This window comes from Pseudophryne corroboree, chromosome 1 (genome assembly GCF_028390025.1).
Source record: "Pseudophryne corroboree isolate aPseCor3 chromosome 1, aPseCor3.hap2, whole genome shotgun sequence".
Taxonomy (NCBI): Eukaryota; Metazoa; Chordata; class Amphibia; order Anura; family Myobatrachidae; genus Pseudophryne; species Pseudophryne corroboree.
Window position 1 is genome coordinate 885,542,609 of NC_086444.1, and position 21,303 is coordinate 885,563,911.

Sequence of the window (21,303 nt, forward strand, 5' to 3'; positions counted from 1 at the left end):
CGCTTTGTATCACCGCTTTCCATAAGAGGCACACAACTGACAACCTCTTACGGAAACTGAGGAACATCATCGCAGATTAACTTACCCCAATTGGACTCTCCTGGGAATTTGTGACATCGGACAACGCCACCAATATTGTGCGTGCATTACATGTGGGCAAATTCCAGCACGTCCCATGTTTTGCACATACAATGAATTTGGTGGTGCAGAATTTGAAAAAAACTACAGGGGCGTGCAAGAGATACTGTCGGTGGCCCGAAGAATTGCGGGCCACTTTCGGCATTCAGCCACCGTGTGCCGAAGACTGGAGCACCAGCAAATACTCCTGAACATGCCCCGCCATCAGCTGAAGCAAGAGGTGGTAACGAGGTGGAATTCAATACTCTATATGCTTCAGAGGATGGAGGAGCCGCAAAAGGCCATTCAAGCCTACGATATAGGCAAAGGAGGGGGAATGCACCTGACTCAAGCGCAGTGGAGAATGATTTCAACGTTGTGCAAGGTTCTGCAAACCTTTGAACTTGCCACACGTGAAGTCAGTTCAGACACTGCCAGCCTGAGTCAGGTCATTCCCCTCATCAGGCTTTTGCAGAAGCAGCTGGAAAGATTGAAGGTGGAGCTAAAACGGAGCGATTCCGCTAGGCATGTGGGACTTGTGGATGGAGCCCTTCATTCGCTTAACCAGGATTCACGGGTGGTCAATCTGTTGAAATCAGAGCAATACATTTTGGCCACCGTGCTCGATCCTAGGTTTAAAGCCTACGTTGTATCTCTCTTTCCGGCAGACACAAGTCTGCAGATGTTCAAAGACCTGCTGGTGAGACAATTGTCTAGTCAAGCGGAACGTGACCCGCCAACAGCTCCTCCTTCATTTTCTCCCGCCACTGGAGTTGCCAGGAAAAAGGATAACATTTCCAAAACCACCTGCTGGCGGTGATGCAGGGCAGTCTGGAGCGATAGCTGACATCTGGTCCGGTCTGAAGGACCTGCCAACGATTACTGACATGTCGTCTACTGTCACTGCATATGATTCTGTCACCATTGAAAGAATGGTGGAGGATTATATGAGTGACAGCATCCAAGTATGCATGTCAGACAGTCCGTACGTATACTGGCAGGAAAAAGAGGCAATTTGGAGGCCCTTGCACAAACTGGCTTTATTTTACCTAAGTTGCCCCCCCCCTCCAGTGTGTACTCCGAAAGAGTGTTTAGTGCAGCCGGTAACCTTATCAGCGATCGGCGTAGGAGGTTACTTCTAGAAAATGTGTAGAAGATGATGTTCATCAAAATGAATTATAATCAATTCCTCCATGGAGACATTTACCAGCAATTGCCTCCAGAAAGTAGACAGGGACCTGTGATGGTGGATTCCAGTGGGGACGAATTAATACTCTGTGAGGAGGGGGATGTACACAGTGAAAGGGGTGAGGAATCGGATGATGAGGAGGAGGTGGACATCTTGCCTCTGTAGAGCCAGTTTGTGCAAGGAGAGATTGATTGCTTCTTTTTTGGTGGGGGCCCAAACCAACCAGTCCTTTCCGCCACAGTCGTGTGGCAGACCCTGTCGCTGAAATGATGGGTTTGATAAAGTGTGCGTGTCTTGTTTATACAACATAAGGGTGGGTGGGAGGGCCCAAGGACAATTCCATCTTGCACCTCTTTTTTTTTAATTATTTATCTTTGCATCATGTCATGTTTGGGGCCAATTTTTTTTAAGTGCCATCTTGTCTGACACTGCAGTGCCACTCCTAGATGGGCCAGGTGTTTGTGCCGCCCACTTGGGTCACTTAGCTTAGTCATGCAGCGACCTCGGTGCAAAGTTTAGGACTAAAAATAATATTGTGAGGTGTTCAGAATAGACTGGAAATGAGTGGAAATTATGGTTATTGAGGTTAACAATACTATAGGATCAAAATTACCCCCAAATTCTATGATTTAAGCTGTTTTTGAAAAAAAAAACCACCCGAATCCAAAACACACCCGAATCCGACAAAAATTCTTAAGGGAGGTTTTGCCAAAACGCGGCCGAATCCAAAACACGGCCGCGGAACCGAATCCAAAACCGAAACCCGAAAAATGTCCGGTGCACATCTCTACTTGTAAGGGATTGCCACTTTAAAAAACGTCCAAGATAGGCCGGCATACCGCACCTCCAGCGATCTCGGACTCCATTACATCCTGCTGCACGTTACATTGCTCTCTATCGTCATCATAATGGGACTGTGTCAATACAAGCAGTGAAAACTCATCTCTGACCACGGACTGACTGAGATTTGTCCCACAATATCAGCTACATTATCTAAATGGCTGCATTGTACTTACCCTTCACTGCACTTAGTTATGGGGCCTTCTTTTAAGTACATTGAAAAATCAATCACTCCAACCTGGAAATTCAACAAAAACACAAGAAAATTAACCTGACTAGTACATAACGGCCGCAACAACTTTTGGTAGACACGGAGAAATAATACGGTCTGTAATTTTCGCAGTAAGCTATACGTCGTCACTGTGTCGTATCAAGTAGATTTCATTGCTATTTCTGTTGCAATGCAGACTACTTCTCCTGTAACATTAGGATACCGGTCATACACACCTGAGAATCTAGGTCTTCTCCTTTCATACAAAAATTAGCATCAATCACATTGAGTCCAACCAGAAGCCCAGAAATGATGGCGCCTTCCTCTTCCATCATTAGTGCATTGGGCTCATAAAATTCACTATAATAAACATAAGAACAAAACATAACGTCACAATTTCATTTTTTATTTTAAAAGATAACTGTTTACTTTATTTTACTGCAAATTAAAATACAGATTTATCACCCCAACCATATTTTGTGCTCACTATTCTGCTCTAGGCCCCATCTAATAACAGCCCGTTAATGATTTTAAATATATATATATATACACACACATCCATCAAAAGTGCGTATAGTGTGAAATAATGTAAATGAACAGTTAGGAGCTGATTGGCTGGTATGTTTATCACCTTGCACTTATCACTGGTTTATCACTTCCTTATGCTGTTTCCAGGCTTAATACATCTGTCCCATTGTGACTATGTGGCACAGCTGCCTCTCTAGCACCATTGTTAGCCCAGACGGCACAATAAACCCTGTTGTAAACACTTAACTACTAATCAATAAGAGGAACCATTTGCTTTTCTGTGAATCATTTAAGACACTGTGTGGTACTGCACTGTGCACCTGCCTCCTTGTGCTATATGTCCGGAACATTTTTATCATGCATCGGGATCACATTTTGCATTTGAAAGCAGTGCTGGGATCCAGAAAAGCCAGCAATGGACTCATAATTAGTCACATATAATTTCTAAGCACTCTCAGTCTAACATTCAAGAAATCAATTTGTTTTCATGAGGTAATCCCTCATATATAGGAGTATTTCACCTTGCATTACATCAAGCATGAGGGCAGAGCCTGTTAACCGAGTATATACAGACAGGCAGGGAAAGCACAAAATGTCTTTCTTGCTTTTGTAAAAACAGCAATATAAAATGGTATATGGTCAATCCCTTTAGTAATCCTTCTCAGGTGCATGAAAAGGAGGGGTCATTCTAAACAAGAATAAAAGGCAGAATTTTCCCCCAGGACACTGAAAAGTATCAGCAATGAGATTTGTAAACTACATAATAATAGAAATACAGTTATCATTGTTGCATTTATTTGCAGAGATATGATTAAGCTGCCAGGTTATGCTTGTTTTGTGAAAACATAACTAGAAAGAACAACATTTAGGTAGTTATATTACACAGATACTGTTGGTGGAGACAAAAAATGGGGTTTAGGGTTAGGTCTCTGCACTGTATAAGGATGTTTGAGCTGGCCTGGGAAGTGTGCTGGAGTTCCCCTAACGAACTCCCAAGATAGTGCAAAACTGGAAAAAGTGACACTTTCCTTTGGCGCTAAATCCTTCACCCTTTTGTATAGGGTGTAATGTGCATATGTAGTACACCGATTGCAGGGTGCAAATTATGAGAAAAGCTTCACACTTATATGAATAATTAAAGTGCAAAAAGTAATAAAATACAAATAAACACATGTATCATGCAGATTTGAAACATTAAGTCAAATGGGAACATAATCATACTGGTTAAGGTAAATGGAGCCGCAGATCTAGTAAAGCAGAGTATTCCCGGACAAGACGCCCTGCTTATGGTTCCAACCCTTAGATTCCCAGTATGAGTCCCCAATCAGTCGTCAAAGTCCATCAGTCAAATAGGACACAGGTGGGTGATGCCAATGCGTTTCGGGACTATCTGGTCTCTTTTTCAAGGCAGTATATACTGATGGACTTTGACGGGCTGCAAGGAGGCTGGCAGTAGGTAAAGCAAGGGGTAAACTGCTCTGCTGATCGGGAGCATTCTCACAATCAGCAAAGTGATCGTAATAGTGTGTACCCAGCTGAAGGGGGGATTCAATCAGGTGCAGTAACTGATCTGCTGGGGGCTACCCAATTGGTCCTGAAAGCCAGTACTCATCAGGCGACAAAAAATCCCCAATATCAGCCCTGTTTTCACAGCCGCAAAAACACATACAGTAGGTCCCACCTAAAAAAAATGTCCGGGCTGCTTGAATTCCCCCCTTAAAACGTCTGATATTCACAAGCACCATGAGACTGGAATTTAAATCAAAGTCAATTCTTTAAGATCTGCTTTATTTTTGAAGACCTTTTGGATCTGGCTATTCAGCACAAGTGCCATATATACAGACCACACAGGTACAAAGACACACGACTGCATACACAAGTGTATGACAAATATTATGCCGCTTGGCAGTTTTGCCAAGAAGCTGGAAAAGTCTGTGCACGGGAACCTGAAGTCCAGGAAGATCTCTAATCCAAAAAGAAAGAAATATTTGCCATGTTACCTCAGAAGATCTTTTCTATTGATAAGGGCTTTCATGTACTCGGAAAGTTTTTTCTGCATCAGCGCTAAACGCAGCCAGGCTCGGCCTCTGCCCACAGGTGTCCTGTCAATGAAAAATCAGTTAATAAAGAAATCAAATATACAAAATTTATATGACAGCAAAAACACTGGCCAGTTTAATTGGAATCAATGCTCACTCCAGGCAGTGATGTGCTTTTAAAGCACTGTTCATTCACTGTACCGTTCTGCTGCTGCTGTTGTCGTTGTTGTTGTATAGGTAGCATGTGTGAATGCATGAGGTTGTAAAACACTTGTTTTTTAGAGCAGAAATTTCAGACAAGCTGCAGTTATGCAAAATGCCACTTACTTGAGCCCAGGTAGGTCCTTCACACTAGCTGTGATTTCTGACGCTTCAGGTACAAGTTTCTCCACAAGTTCCAGAGGTCCCCAGAATGATTTATTCTGTCCTAGAAACGTCTTCTTACCTATTATACAATAACAGATTTTACCTCTATATAAAATGCAGCAGGATGAACTATAGCCGGTCTATAGTCTGTAGCAAGTGACTTTAGAAAATGGGGGTTGAAATTCTGAGCAGCTGTATAAAGTAATAGAGACTGCAAAGACTATAAGCCATGCAACTGACTAAGGAGCTGGTGTATCAAACCTTGGAGAGAGAAAATACAAACCAATCGACTTCTTACTGCTATTTTACAGGATGTGTTTGAAAAAGGACAGTTAAGGGCCGATTGGTTGGTACTTTCTCTCTCTAAGCTTTGATACCTCTCCCCCTAATGTTATTTAACAAGATGGTGGAGAGATGAAAAAACAGAACAGAGCAACCTGCCATCTGCATACATTACTCGGCTTACATATGCTGTTGACATTACAGGCCAACGAAGTGTAGATTAATCATTATCCCTCCCTAAATCAATGCCCAATTTCTAAACTAGACTATGGCAAGAAGGTGGTAACAAAAGCATTTAGTTTCATAAATATGACATAACCACCAAGTGCTGGTGTTCCTACCTTTTAATCCATGTTTCAGACAGTGTTCCATCACCACAAAGAACTGCTGCAAAGGTGCATAGTCCGAGTCCAGGGTCCGACCAAGATTCAAAGCAGACTCAATTAAACCCTTTATACTCAACTTTGCCATATTCATGAGGTTCATCCGTTCGTTGGCCATAAGATAATTGGGATCTAGAAAAAAAATATCACACTTTAAAAACAGGGAAAAAAGGTGCACGCATATAGCACAAAGTTCTCTAGAAAGGTTGATGAATTATTCATTATCAGCCGTGTTAAAAACAAGATTTATGGTTTATGCAGCTTTAGGGCACTGACAAATAATATACTCTAAATTAGTAATTGTGGGAACATCATGTCCAGAACACACAGTACTCCAGTACAGAGATAATCAGGAATGCAAACTAATGTGAAGCCTGGTCACTGTTCCATCCTGGTTCCTGCTGCACTAAGCCTGTGGCACCTTATAGTAGAGGAGGCATCTCCATGTACGGTGTATAGTTTGAAAATAACCAAAACATACTTTTATTGATAAATATAATATCTATCTTCTTAGATTTTATATACTGTATAAGCCTTTATTGCACAATAATAAGATTTTACTTACCGATAAATCTATTTCTCATAGTCCGTAGTGGATGCTGGGGACTCCGTCAGGACCATGGGGAATAGCGGCTCCGCAGGAGACAGGGCACAAAAGCAAGCTTTTAGGATCACATGGTGTGTACTGGCTCCTCCCCCTATGACCCTCCTCCAAGCCTCAGTTAGGTACTGTGCCCGGACGAGCGTACACAATAAGGAAGGATCTTGAATCCCGGGTAAGACTCATACCAGCCACACCAATCACACCGTACAACTTGTGATTTGAACCCAGTTAACAGTATGATAACAATGAAGTAGCCTCTAAAAAAGATGGCTCACAACAAAAATAACCCGATTTTTTGTAACAATAACTATGTACAAGTAATGCAGACAATCCGCACTTGGGATGGGCGCCCAGCATCCACTACGGACTATGAGAAATAGATTTATCGGTAAGTAAAATCTTATTTTCTCTAACGTCCTAGTGGATGCTGGGGACTCCGTCAGGACCATGGGGATTATACCAAAGCTCCCAAACGGGCGGGAGAGTGCGGATGACTCTGCAGCACCGAATGAGAGAACTCCAGGTCCTCCTCAGCCAGGGTATCAAATTTGTAGAATTTTGCAAACGTGTTTGCCCCTGACCAAGTAGCTGCTCGGCAAAGTTGTAAAGCCGAGACCCCTCGGGCAGCCGCCCAAGATGAGCCCACCTTCCTTGTGGAATGGGCATTTACAGATTTTGGCTGTGGCAGGCCTGCCACAGAATGTGCAAGCTGAATTGTACTACAAATCCAACGAGCAATAGTCTGCTTAGAAGCAGGAGCACCCAGCTTTTTGGGTGTCAACAATATAAACAGCAAGTCAGACTTTCTGACTCCAGCCGTCCTGGAATTATATATATATATATATATATTTTCAGGGCCCTGACAACGTCTAGCAACTTGGAGTCCTCCAAGTCCCTAGTAGCCGCAGGCACCACAATAGGTTGTTTCAGGTGAAACGCTGACACCACCTTAGGAAGAAACTGGGGACGAGTCCGCAGTTCTGCCCTGTCCGAATGGAAAATCAAATATGGGCTTTTGTAAGACAAAGCCGCCAATTTTGACAATCGCCTGGCCGAGGCCAGGGCCAACAGCATGGTCACTTTCCATGTGAGATATTTCAAATCCACAGATTTGAGTGGTTCAAACCAATATGATTTGAGGAATCCCAACACTACGTTGAGATCCCACGGTGCCACTGGAGGCACACAAGGGCTGTATATGCAATACTCCCTTGACAAACGTCTGGACTTCAGGAACTGAAGCCAATTCTTTCTGGAAGAAAATCTATAGGGCCGAAACTTGAACCTTAATGGACCCCAATTTGAGGCTCATAGACACTCCTGTTTGCAGGAAGTGCAGAAATTGACCTAGTTGAAATTTTTTTCGTGGGGCCTTCCTGGCCTCACCCACGCAACATATTTTTACCACATGTGGTGATAACGTTGTGCGGTCACCTCCTTCCTGGCTTTGACCAGGGTAGGTATGACCTCTTCCGGAATGCCTTTTCCCTTAGGATCCGGCGTTCAAAACCGCCATGCCGTCAAACGCAGTCGCGGTAAGTCTTGGAACAGACAAGGTCCCTGCTGGAGCAGGTCCTTTCTTAAAGGCCGATGCCACGGTTCCTCTTGGAACAGACATGGTACTTGCTGAAAGCAAATCCCTTCTTAGCTCCCGAGGCCATTAGTCCTCTGTGAGCATCTCTTGAAGTTCCGGTTACCAAGTCCCTCTTGGCCAATCCGGAGCCACGAGTATAGTTCTTACTCCTCTATGTCTTATAATTCTCAATACCTTGGTTATGAGAAGCAGAGGAGGGAACACATACACCGACTGTTACACCCACGGTGTTACCAGGACGTCCACAGCTATCGCCTGAAGGTCTCGTGACCTGGCGCAATACCTGTCCCATTTTTTTTTATTTATTTATTTATTTTTTTCGGGCGGGACGCCATCATGTCCACCTTTGGTCTTTCCCAACGGTTCACAATCATGCGGAAAACTTCCCGATGAAGTTCCCACTCTCCCGGGTGGAGGTCGTGCCTGCTGGGGAAGTCTGCTTCCCAGTCGTCCACTCCCGGAATGAACACTGCTGACAGTGCTATCACATGATTTTCCGCCTAGCGAAAAATCCTTGCAGTTTTGCCACTGCCCTCCTGCTTTTTACGTGGGCGACTGCCGTGATGTTATCCCACTGGATCAATACCGGCTGACCTTGAAGCAGAGGTCTTGCTAAGCTTAGAGGATTATAAATTTGCTCTTAGCTCCAGTATATTTATGTGGAGAGAATACTCCAGACTTGATCACACTCCTTGTGTGACTGCTCCCCAGCCTCTCAGGCTGGCCTCCGTGGTCACCAACATCCAATCCTGAATGCCGAATCTGCGGCCCTCTAGAAGATGAGCACTCTGTAATCACCACAGGAGAGACACCCTTGTCCTTGGATATAGGGTTATCCGCTGATGCATCTGAAGATGCGATCCGGACCATTTGTCCAGCAGATCCCACTGAAGAGTTCTTGCGTGAAATCTGCCGAATGGAAGCGCTTCGTAATAAGCCACCATTTTTACCAGGACTCTTGTGCAATGATGCACTGACACTTTTCCTGGTTTTAGGAGGATCCCGATTAGCTCGGATAACTCCCTGGCTTTCTCCTCTGGGAGAAACACCTTTTCCTGGACTGTGTCCAGAATCATCCCTAGGACCAGCAGACGTGTCGTCGGAACAACTGCGGTTTTGGAATATTTAGAATCCACCCGTGCTGTCGTAGAACTACTTGAGATAGTGCTACTCCGACCTCCAACTGTTCTCTGGACCTTGTTCTTATCAGGAGGTCGTCCATTTTCTTTGAAGACGAATCCTCCTTTCGGTCATTACCTTGGTAAGGACCCGGGGTGCCTTGGACAATCCAACGGCATCGTCTTGAAACTGATAGTGACAGTTCTGTACCACGAACCTGAGGTACCCTTGGTGAGAAAAGGCAAATTTTGGGACATGGAGGTAAGCATCCCTGATGTCCCGGGACACCATATAGTCCCCTTGTTCTTTGCTATCACTGCTCTGAGTGACTCCATCTGGATTTGAACCCTTGCAAGTGTTCAAATTTTTCAGATTTAGAATAGGTCTCACCTAGCCTTCAGTACCACCATATAGTGTGGAGTAATACCCCTTTCCTTGTTGTCGGAGGGGTAATTTTATTATCACCTGCTGGGAATACAGCTTGTGAATTGTTTTCAATACTGCCTCCCTGTCGGAGGGAGACATTGGTACAGCAGACTACAGGAACCTGCGAGGGGGGAAACCTCTCGACATTCCAATCTGTACCCCTTGGATACTACTTGTAGGATCCAGGGGTCCTGTACGGTCCCAGCGTCATGCTGAGAACTTGGTAGAAGCGGTGGAGGGCTTCTGTTCCTGGGAATGGGCTGCCTGCTGCAGTCTTCTTCCCTTTCCTCTATCCCTGGGCAGATATGACTCTTATAGGGACGAAAGGACTGAGGCTGAAAAGACGGTGTCTTTTTCTGCAGAGATGTGACTTAGGGTAAAAAACGGTGGATTTTCCAGCAGTTGCCCTGGCCACCAGGTCCCATGGACCGACCCCAAATAACTCCTCCCCTTTATACGGCAATACATCTTTGTGCCGTTTGGAATCTGCATCACCTGACCACTGTCGTGTCCATAAACATCTTCTTGCAGATATGGACATCGCATTTACTCTTGATGCCAGAGTGCAAATATCCCTCTGCGCATCTCGCATATATAGAAATGCATCCTTTAAATGCTCTATAGTCAATAAAATACTGTCCCTGTCAAAGGTATCAATATTTTTAGTCAGGGAATCCGACCAAGCCACCTCAGCTCTGCACATCCAGGCTGAGGCGATCGCTGGTCGCAGTATAACACCAGCATGTGTGTGTATACTTTTTAGGATATTTTTCAGCCTCCTATCAGCTGGCTCCTTAAGTACGGCCCTATCCGTAGATGGTACCGCCACTTGTTCTGATAAGCGTGTGAGCGCCTTATCCACCCTGAGGGGTGTTTCCCACCGCGCCTTAACTTCTGGCGGGAAAGGGTATACCGCCAATAATTTTCTATCGGGGGAAACCCACGCATCATCACACACTTCATTTAATTTATCTGATTCAGGAAAAACTACAGGTAGTTTTTTCACCTCACACATAATACCCTTTTTTGTGGTACTTGGAGTATCAGAAATATGTAACACCTCCTTCATTGCCCTTAACGTGTGGCCCTAAAAGAAAATACGTTTGTTTCTTCACCGTCGACACTGAAATCAGTGTCCGTGTCTGGGTCTGTGTCGACCGACTTAGGTAAATGGGCATTTTACAGCCCCTGACGGTGTTTGAGACGCCTGGACAGATACTAATTTGTTCGCCGGCCCTCTCATGTCGTCAACCGGCTTGCAGCGTGTTGACATTGTCACGTAATTTCCATAAATAAGCCATCCATTCCGGTGTCGACTCCCTAGAGAGTGACATCACCATTACAGGCAATTTGCTCCGCCTCCTCACCAATATTTTCCTCATACATGTCGACACACACGTACCGACATACAGCACACACATAGGGAATGCTCTGATAGAGGACAGGACCCACTAGCCCTTTGGGGAGACAGAGGGAGAGTTTGCCAGCACACACCAAAACGCTATAATTATCCAGGGACAACCTTTATATAAGTGTTCCTTTTATAGCATTTTAATATATATACATATCGCCAAATCAGTGCCCCCCCTCTCTGTTTTAACCCTGTTTCTGTAGTGCAGTGCAGGGGAGATCATGGGAGCCTTCCCACCAGCCTTTCTGTGAGGGAAAATGGCGCTGTGTGCTGAGGAGAATAGGCCCCGCCCCCTTTTCGGCGGGCTTCTTCTCCGGAGTTTTAGATATCTGGCAGGGGTTAAACACATCCATATAGCCTCAAGGGCTATATGTGATGTATTTTTCGCCATACAGGTATTATACATTGCTGCCCAGGGCGCCCCCCCCCAGCGCCCTGCACCCTCCGTGACCGCTGTGTGAAGTGTGCTGACAACAATGGCGCACAGCTGCAGTGCTGTGCGCTACCTGATGAAGACTGAGAGTCTTCTGCCGCCTGGTTCCGGACCTCTTCATCTTCAGCATCTGCAAGGGGGGTCGGCGGCGCGGCTCCGGGACGAACCCCAGGGCGAGCCCTGTGTTCCGACTCCCTCTGGAGCTATGTCCAGTAGCCTAAGAATCCAATCCATCCTGCACGCAGGTGAGTTGAAAATCTCTCCCCTAAGTCCCTCGATGCAGTGAGCCTGTTGCCAGCAGGACTCACTGAAAATAAAGAACCTAAAAACTTTTTCTAAGCAACTCTTTAAGAGAGCCACCTAGATTGCACCCTTCTCGGCCGGGCACAAAAACCTAACTGAGGCTTGGAGGAGGGTCATAGGGGGAGGAGCCAGTACACACCATGTGATCCTAAAAGCTTGCTTTTGTGCCCTGTCTCCTGCGGAGCCGCTATTCCCCATGGTCCTGACGGAGTCCCCAGCATCCACTAGGACGTTAGAGAAAAGAGCATTAAAAAGTAGTGAGGCATGCTGAAAAGAAGCACTATACCCCAACCATGGCTTTTACTGTACAAGTTTTAGTTGAAACTACTATTTCCAGAAGCCTGCAATTTTCTTGTTCAATGGATTACAACTTTACTAACTTTACTAACGACCCATCTTTTCTCCAAGCACAGACGCAAAAAGAAAAATGTGAATTAACTGTGCCAGGGCTGTCTACTCCAACATGGTACAAAATGATGTGTTCTGTATAGCTGCCATGCAGCACTGTAGTCTCTAACCAATATGTAGTTTTGCTAGTTAATATAATACTAATTCATTTTTACAGTACAGCGCCATCTACATCTGATCCTCTGACCTGCAGCTGCTGTGAGTACCTAGTTTAAGGCTTACTTACCACCAACCTGTTAGATAACTACCTAAGGTTAAACCATTACATTTTATTGAGTGTGTTTGCTTTTATCCACCTCAAAACATAACCAAATAAAAATTATTGTTGCAAACTTAATTTTTTTTAGATATAACATTTTACAGACTCATTTCAAGGACGTGAGCCTGGGCCCTGAATTGCACCATGCTTTATTAGCACTATTAACACAGCTCTTCTGTAAAAGTATTTCAGTCTTAATTCCAGCAAAGTACCTCAATAGAAAAATGAAACTAATGCAACATTAAAACGGACCACTGTATTAGATTAACAGCAGGCCCTCCTTTATATGTTTAAAAATAAATGCTTTGGGGTTACAAAAACTGTGTGTTAAAAAATCGCCACTGAAGTATACAGACAACAAATATGTATGTATGTATGTATATATATATATATATATATATATATATATATATTTATATATATATATATTTATATATATATATATATATATATATATATATATTTTTTTTTTTAGGAGCTCAAAGCTAATTTAAATTTTGATGTGGTGGGGACACTGATAAAAAAAACAAAAAAAAACAAAGAAGACACTACTATTCCTATAGGTGCAGCAATATATCCATAGTTACATTACAGTAAATGCACTATAATGTGCATAAACAGAAAAAGCTGAGCAGAATTGAGCTTGCTTGTATGGAAGAATCGGTTTACCTTTTGTAAGAATATCGGTCAGTTCAATCTTCACACAAGACGGTAGAGCACCAAAACTGATAATCGATTGGCTAAGATCAGATTTTGGCTTCATCAGCGAGAAGACAAAACTGAGTACTTGAGCAGACATTACAGAACAGTGTCCGCAGCAAGAGAACCCCAGTAATAATGTGATTACTTGCTGGGAATTTATACAGAGGATGGAGAGCCCTTCCACTTATCTCTGTCTGCGCTCATGGTAATGCATATTTCTGTTCCCTTAATTACACCATCGCAGAGTATTCAGATAAATTGGACATTGTTTCCCTTAACACAGAAATGCCATAGTTCATTTAATAATTACTGCACAGCATCCCAGCAACACCATTATTAAAAGACGCAAACACTGCAATTAAGGTTAGATTAAAGTAGTAAGAAATCACTGGACCCAAAAACATGCGAAGCAGTTTCTAAATCAATCATACTGAAGTAAAATGAGTGCGGATTCGAACTGTCACATATTATTCTTTTATGCTTTTTCACACAAATTTGATTCGGTAAGACAATTTTAAATTGGTTTACATAGGCTATAAGACTGAGGGCGTAATGCTGAGTGTTCACGTAGTTGAGCATTTTTTCTGTTACTGTTGCATTTGTGAAAATCTCTAGAAACTCCTACAGTGCATGCACTATACAGAGTGTACGCACAAAGGTACTGTTGCAAAGAGAGACCCACAGTGGGCCTGATTGAGATGCGGACAGCTTATGGTAATGCAACTCGAGCGATTGTTATCCACTACGTATGCGCTAAAGCTGCGCTACCCTCGGACAATGAAAGGGAGTGACAATCAGCCAGCATTTGGGGAAGGTAACGAGTGGTGAAATGAACGTGGGGGTTTCGGGACCATTCAAAGTTTCATTGGCGTGCATAAATCAACCTTTGCGATCTCCCTAGCCGCATGAGGGCTCTGTTTAAGGTGAGCTGTGGAGTTTGAGACAGCTCAGACTCAGAGGCTGCATGGCTGCCCAATCTACGTCAATGTTAATGTTGTAAATGTAGTCTGGCCCAGGTCCGAACCATGTCCGAAAACCTGAGTCGGACCCAGCATTTAGGTGGAAAAGGGAGATAATTGACACCTGTTCAGTCTGAATTTCAAAGAGGAAGTGTAGTTTGTTAAAAGAACAAATGAGGTAATTCAGAGTTGATCGCAGCAGCAAATCTGTTAGCAGTTGGGCAAAACCATGTGCACTGCAGGGGGGGCAGACATAACATTTGCAGAGAGAGTTAGATTTGGGCGAGTTATTTTGCTTCTTTGCAGGGTAAATACTGGCTGATTTAATTTTACACTGAAATTTAGATTTTAGTTTGAACACACCCCACCCAAATCTAACTCTCTCTGCACATGTTATATCTGCCTCCCCTGCAGTGCACATTGGTTTTGCCCAACTGCTTACAAACTTGCTGCTGCGATGAACTCTGAATTACCCCCAATGGTCGATACAAGAAGCCCTTTTAAAATGCTCTTTCCAGTTGGATGCAGTACTCCGTGTAACCGTTTTAAATATATGGGTCAGTCAGTTTTTGCCCATAAAGAGTTCTGAATTTATTATCCTTGAATTTAACAACCAGACACTTCCACGTGGAAGGTTTTTCAGACTTGGGAGAGGATAACCTTTCCATTTTTTGCTACCCATTAAAGTCACAGACAAATGTCAGACTGGTCTAATGGTTTGTATTTGGATTAGCAATAGGACCGTACACCTCTATAATGGGATTCGGTATGAAAACCCAACTGTCGGGATCCCGGCGGTCAAAATACAGATGCCGGAATCCCGACCTAGAGCACAGCGTGTCCCCTCGCGGGCTTGGTGGTGAGCAAAACCATATTCGCCCTTGGGTGGTGGCGTGGGCCACCACCCGAGTGGGAATACTGGGAAGCAATTAGGATTTCGACCACCGCCATTTTCACTGCTGTTGGGATTCCGGCATCCCCTACAATGTTAATATCAGCTGTCAATAATTCCATCTAGTAGATTCTTAGCCTTGTGACATGGATGACATGCTTCTACGCCATAAAGACCATACACTCCTAGAGCACAGAAAAGTCACCCTCACACTATAACCAGTTATGGAATTTATGATACATTATTTAAAATTATGTTCTCAGGCATCTATAGTCTATCATCTTCCTGGAGTTTGACATCAATTCTCTGTCACTCCACATAAATTGGTGGTGACACAGAATTTTATCATTCTTGCTCTCCAATATCCAGCATGGTCTCTCAAATAACTGGTCCAAATGATAAGGAAGAGGATAGTCTTATAGCTGTACTTTCAGCATCAGTTGCTTAAAGAGAGTTTAATATGGAATATTTCCCCCACAAGAGAAGTGAGAAATGCATGAATGTCTGTCTCCTGCCAGCCTCAATGCATAATGGTGGAGGCACTTAATTTTAGAAGGCCCACCAAAGACGCATCTCTCAGAGGCTGGGCAGGCATCACCCTGGAACTATCAGCTCAGTGGCAGAGTCAGAATCTGATGTTCAGATCACACTGCAAAATCATTTTTGAGAGCATTGGTCCTATATTGTATACGGGGTGTGGATGCTCCTTTTTATGGACAACAGAAAAGTAGTGTCCTTTATAAAATGGGGGTGTGGAACACTATTCAAAATCCTCCTCTAAAAGAAGTCCACAAAAAGCTGTCAAATGCTGCATAGGAAGATTTTCCTTCTTCCTTACACGCTGGTGAAATTCAGTAGGACACTGGACACTTATCTCAGCATGTGTCTCTTCATGTAGTGTTCACTCAAGGCTGTTTTAGCAGGGCACCGCATCCTGCCCCTTTAGTGGTGCCCTGCTTAAACAGGCTGCCCGGTACAGTGCTGCAGCGTGTTTAGCTGCTGTGTGCACGATGGCATATATTCACATTAAAGGGGGAGCTTGGGAGAAACCCAGCACCTTTGTAAGTGCTGGGCATGCCCCATTAATGATGCCAATGGCTGGGGAACACTCTCATTAGAGACATTAAGGGGGCTGCGCTGCCCCCAATAGTGATGTGGGTGGGGCCATGCCCCCCTTTTTGAGCTTGCGTAATCCTGTACCGGCACCTCTGCATCCAACCCTGCCTGGTACCTAACGGGAACTCTATTCATATTTAAAGTTATGTAATTCCAGAGAATACTCCAGATATTCATGATCCCAGATGTAGATCTCTTTGCAGTTCCTTCCCAGCACACATACCCCAATAATTTTGTACAGATTACAATTCACAGAAGCTTCGAAAATGGATTAATTACTATTTACCCTTATGCATTTCTTTGTCAATCTCCTCATAGTGTGGGCCCTTCACAAGATCAGGGCAGTCTGGCCGCCCAAACTGGTTTTATCCACCTTTAATCACACTAGAAATGAATGCTAGATCTTTGCAAGCAAAGTTTCAACAAAAGGCCCCATTCAGTGCAAGTCAGATAACAATATTGCTTGGTTATGAACTAAAAACATCCATTCAACTAACTCAAACATTAAAGCTACAATGCCAGTTAGGTTGAAAAGAAAATCCTACTACCCGAGACACCAGTCACTAAATGCACATAGGCTCATCTTTGGAGAACAGTAGTTCAATCCATTGGCCTAGCCAAAAATTAGGGCTTTTTGATGTAAAGGGTGAGAGAGATCAGAAGTCGCAATAAGGAATTTTCCAGCATCCTATTAGTCCACCAGCAAAGAAATTCTCCCAACAGCCATTTTAGATAGGTGGTAGTGCACTCTACATGTGTACAGGCTGTGCACCTTTGACCCCCCCCCCCCCCTTATATCTCTATTATTGGGTAATGGCACGTGCCTCTTTCATACTCTGCCTATTTCAAGCACTGTACAAAATCCTGCAGGAGTGTGAACCAGCCAAGAGGTAGTCCATGATCAGAAGATTACACTTGCTGTACCATGGGGACTTGTCTGCCGTGACCATGTTTGTTTTAACAACACTTAGTGTTTGTGTCACTCTAGCTGCCTTTCTTACAACTCACCTGAGTCTGTCTCTATTACCCTCTGTATTGCTCTCCACATAGCACGTGTGCATTGGAAACAGACAACTCAATCTGGCCAGCATAGTAGAGAACATTGGTTGCTACTTTATCTATGTCCAAGATTTTATAAATCACCCGACAGAGATTAAAGATTATATTAACTGTAATTTAGGTTAGTTTATTCAAGCTTCTTGTAAAAAGAGAACCAAGTACTTGGGTTGTTGCTAAAGTGGTGGCCTTTCAAACTGCAAGGCAGCGAGTTTGTCAGAGTGGGATACACAAAACTAAAGGTCGACCTCTAAATGAAGTATGGAAGATTGTAGGTACAACGAAACGACCAGAGAAAAAAGAAAGGGGCCATTGTATACAAAAATATGGAAAATTGAAATAAAACATGAGGGAAAGGGATAACCAGCCTTTTTGCTGCCACCCGTTTTCTACAGCAATCTGATTCTCAAAGCAGCAGTTTAATACTAATCAATTCCAGAATTAAGTATTAGAAATTAATTACACAATTCCTATTCACTTTACAATTAACCTCCATAAACCTTAACTGTTCCTGCATGGAGTTAAATACTGTGGATAAATGTATTAAATAAAAAAATAAAAAAATAAATACAAACAGAAAACAGATAGTTTTAAAGCCTGCTTTTAAACAGAAGTCAGAGTATAGGAAAGTAGAACTCCACTGATCACAGCTACTCATGAACATGCTTTTAACTGTTTAATCATACAAGTTAAGAAAAGGCTGTTGTCCTTGGGTGACTCCCATCTAATAGACTTAAGTACGTTAAATAGTTGACAACATATCTTAATTAAAGATGAAAAAGAAGAGCAGGTTCATCTTAAAAGCTGGACAGACACTGTGTTTTTGTGTCTAAATAAGGAAGAATGAAAAAGGAGACTGAAAGCTCCTCACCAGACATAAAAAAAAATCTTTGAAAGGAAATAAAAATAAATAAATAAATAAATAAAAGGAAACTAGTAAAACTCAACTCCAACACTTGGGACATACGTATGCGAGGCATAGTTCATGTCAACATTGTGAATTCCAAAAGAATGATGCCCATCACTTTACAATCTTATACTGTTTATACAATACTGGCAGAAAGGTGTAATCAGAAAGTAATTTTTCACACACTGGCCGGTATTCAATTGTTAGATTGTGCCGTCTAAAGTGATGAGAGATTGCGGGCGATATTTAAAATTGTGCTTTTTTAAACTGCACTCAGTGTCAGGATTAGCTGCGTAAAGCTAATGTATGACGTTAGCGCACCTGTTGGCAGAAACAACTGAATAGCTGCCGGCAGGCACACATGGGTGCGGGAGGGAGTGGAACAATTGAATACTGTCCACACTGATTTTATTGCTGGTTTGCCAAGGCACTGAAAGTGGCCAGTCACCCACTCAAACTAGAGGAAGCAATTTTGTGGGCAGATACAATAGTAATCATATAAATGATGTACTATTGACATCACTAAAGCCGGGTACACACTGAGAAGATATCGGTCAGATATGTAGTTTCCGGCTGAATCAGAATGAGATATCTGGAACATCGTTCAGTGTGTATGCTCGGTAACCGCGGTCATTTCCTTGTCAACCCTGCTGCACGGCCGACAGGGTGATAACGCTAGCGACATGGTGTATGCTAAAGAAGCATGGAACACTGTTCAGTAAGATCACTCTGATGTGTACCACGGAACTATATGTCGACCCCGTTGGCCACCATATCGTCCTGGTACACATTGTCTCAGTGTTTACTCAACTTAAGGCATAAGGTACCACTAGATCACTAAAGATCCTTCATGAATATTTGGCCAGCTCATATAATGGCCACCTCCACTAAGAATACAACAGGTGTAGGTTGAAATCTTTCTGCCAGAGGGATGAGACTTGTTTTCATGAAATGAGAAATTGAGACACCCCTTGACATGACTTTGTTTAGTAAAATATATATAATCCCCCCCCCCCCCCCCTGCCCAATCCCCTTGATGAAGGCCTGTACATGTCCATTTGATTATATTTACATTTTATGCTTTTTGGGAAAAATGTATCAACCCTTCGAGAAAGTGGAGAGGTTGCCTAGAACTACCAAACTTTTATCTAGCACAGTCTATGAAACGATAGAATTGGATTGGTTGCTATGGGCAATTTATCCCAGTTGCATCACTACGGAGGGGTGGGCCGCACTCGGGTGTCACCCTCACCAAGCGTTGACACCAAAGTGACGACTACTCAGTGACAGGAGTTGGGTGCTGCACTGTAACTATGTGCAGCACCCAGCTCCTGCCACAGTGTAGGAGCAGACACTGCACACAGACTGGTCTCTGTGAACCCTGGAGTGACTAAAACAGGGGTTTGGGCCACAAGGCCATGCCCCTTGCCCACAAGGCCATGCTATGTTCCCCCACCGGGTGTCACCGCATGTAGGGAAAGGTTTGATACATCACCCCCTTGAGTGCTTACTTCATCACACATGTGTATGAGACCTCAGGTTGCATGCTGGGAATAGGTTTGTTCATTAAACCTGGGATTTATTTACATGAAAACTCAGACAGAAGTTTTTATTGATAAGCCTTGATCAAAGTATACAGAACTGTTTAATCTTCTCTACAGCATATTAATTTTAATAAGTGCCCTGGTATCAAAAATCTTGCTAAATAACTGTCCAACCTCATAACTCAAATAAGGAGACTCAAGAATAGGCATATATTAGCCTTACTTTCTGTGTCTGTCATACTGCCATACTATCGCTGCTGTGGCCTCAACTGTGAGCCACCTGAAGCCGTGCAATGATTAAAGCATGAGGCCAATATATGACACACTGGTTTGGAATATTGGAGGGGCAATGACTACATTACAGTGACATTGGCACAGATGTACTAAGCCTTAGGAGGGAATTCAATTTAATGGATGTGAAAAAGGGTGGGAGCCTCGGGATTTAACGTCCGGGGCTATTCAAATAGAGACCCTTTTTCTCACAAGGTAGATTAACTGTTTTTGAGCATTAACACAGAGAATCTGGGATAAGTTTCCAGATCTATGATTTAACGGTTTTGTGGTACCTGAAAACAGGCAATTTATGGGGGATTTGTTTTTGGGTCTACTAGGACCCCCCAGAAATCCCCATTAACTACAGCATGTGGGCTGCATTCGGGTCTAACTGAATAGTACCGGAGGATCAGCTAGACTGTGGCAAATTATCCAAGGCTTACTACATCTCCACCAATGTTTTTATAATTCTCGCTTAAAACAAATATTGGTTTTGTGTGGAATTATCCTTTCATAGGTTCCACCCGCAATCTGTATGTTCTAAACTACAAAGAGTGTAAACATAATGCCTGTTCACAATATAATGCATATAAACAAATACCTAACTAGCGTATTTGGTGAGGTGGTGAGGAACGCACCTTCTGTATCATGACGCATTTGCTCCATCAACTCTGTCAAATCCTCCCAAGAGTCTTTGCAAATAGCAAAAAAAATAAATATTAAATAAAACAAAGGAAGGAAAAAGAAACAAACAAAAATCATGTCATGCAAATAAAAGTCCGGAATAACATCAGTAACGCTACATTTACTACTGCTAGACAATGCTGTTCATTCAAATGATTTCATTTAAAATCATATGAAAACGGTTTTCTAATCTAAAACCACGGCGTGGTCACAAGATACACAATCTAAAAACAGTACAACAGTAGCATGCAACAGGAAAAAGTCACAAAGACAAAATATATCCTTAACATGAAATAGCACAGTATAAATATTAATAGTAAAAGAAGTAATGGTATGGATATGGTGTGATCAGAAAAAAAAAGGAGTATTTGTTATACATATCCTACACAACTATATTTCATTGAATTCAAATGATTTTCAGCCAACGCCTAAAATATTGCATTTGAGCCGCACAATGGTAATTCTGGTAACAGCAGCATATACACAAGTGCAAATTTATCATGAAGTGTTTTAATTTATGTTCATATTTTGATTTAATTGTATTCAGCAGTTATTAGAAATCAAAATGTTTAGATTAATGTATCTTAATTGTGTACATAGGCCCTCATTCCGAGTTGTTCGCTCACTAGCTGCTTTCAGCAGCCGTGCAAACACTAAG

The 21,303-nt window shown here is 43.0% G+C and overlaps 1 protein-coding gene across 8 annotated transcripts in view; it reads right to left on the bottom strand.

Annotated features, from left to right (window-relative positions):
- The window catches only part of RUFY3 (RUN and FYVE domain containing 3), a 282,769-nt gene that overhangs the window by 93,409 nt on the left and 168,057 nt on the right, over positions 1-21,303 (bottom strand). For 5 of the 8 annotated variants that reach the window (XM_063920120.1, XM_063920122.1, XM_063920123.1 and 2 more), the window contains exons 2-7: positions 20,600-20,653; positions 5,914-6,087; positions 5,252-5,369; positions 4,886-4,987; positions 2,594-2,717; positions 2,323-2,384 (exon numbers count right to left, since the gene is read on the bottom strand). In XM_063920120.1, coding sequence (XP_063776190.1) covers positions 2,323-2,384; positions 2,594-2,717; positions 4,886-4,987; positions 5,252-5,369; positions 5,914-6,087; positions 20,600-20,653 — 634 coding nt within the window. The remainder of the gene's footprint in view (positions 1-2,322; positions 2,385-2,593; positions 2,718-4,885; positions 4,988-5,251; positions 5,370-5,913; positions 6,088-20,599; positions 20,654-21,303) is intronic. The other 3 variants (XM_063920121.1, XM_063920124.1, XM_063920127.1) reach the window with 1 other exon arrangement.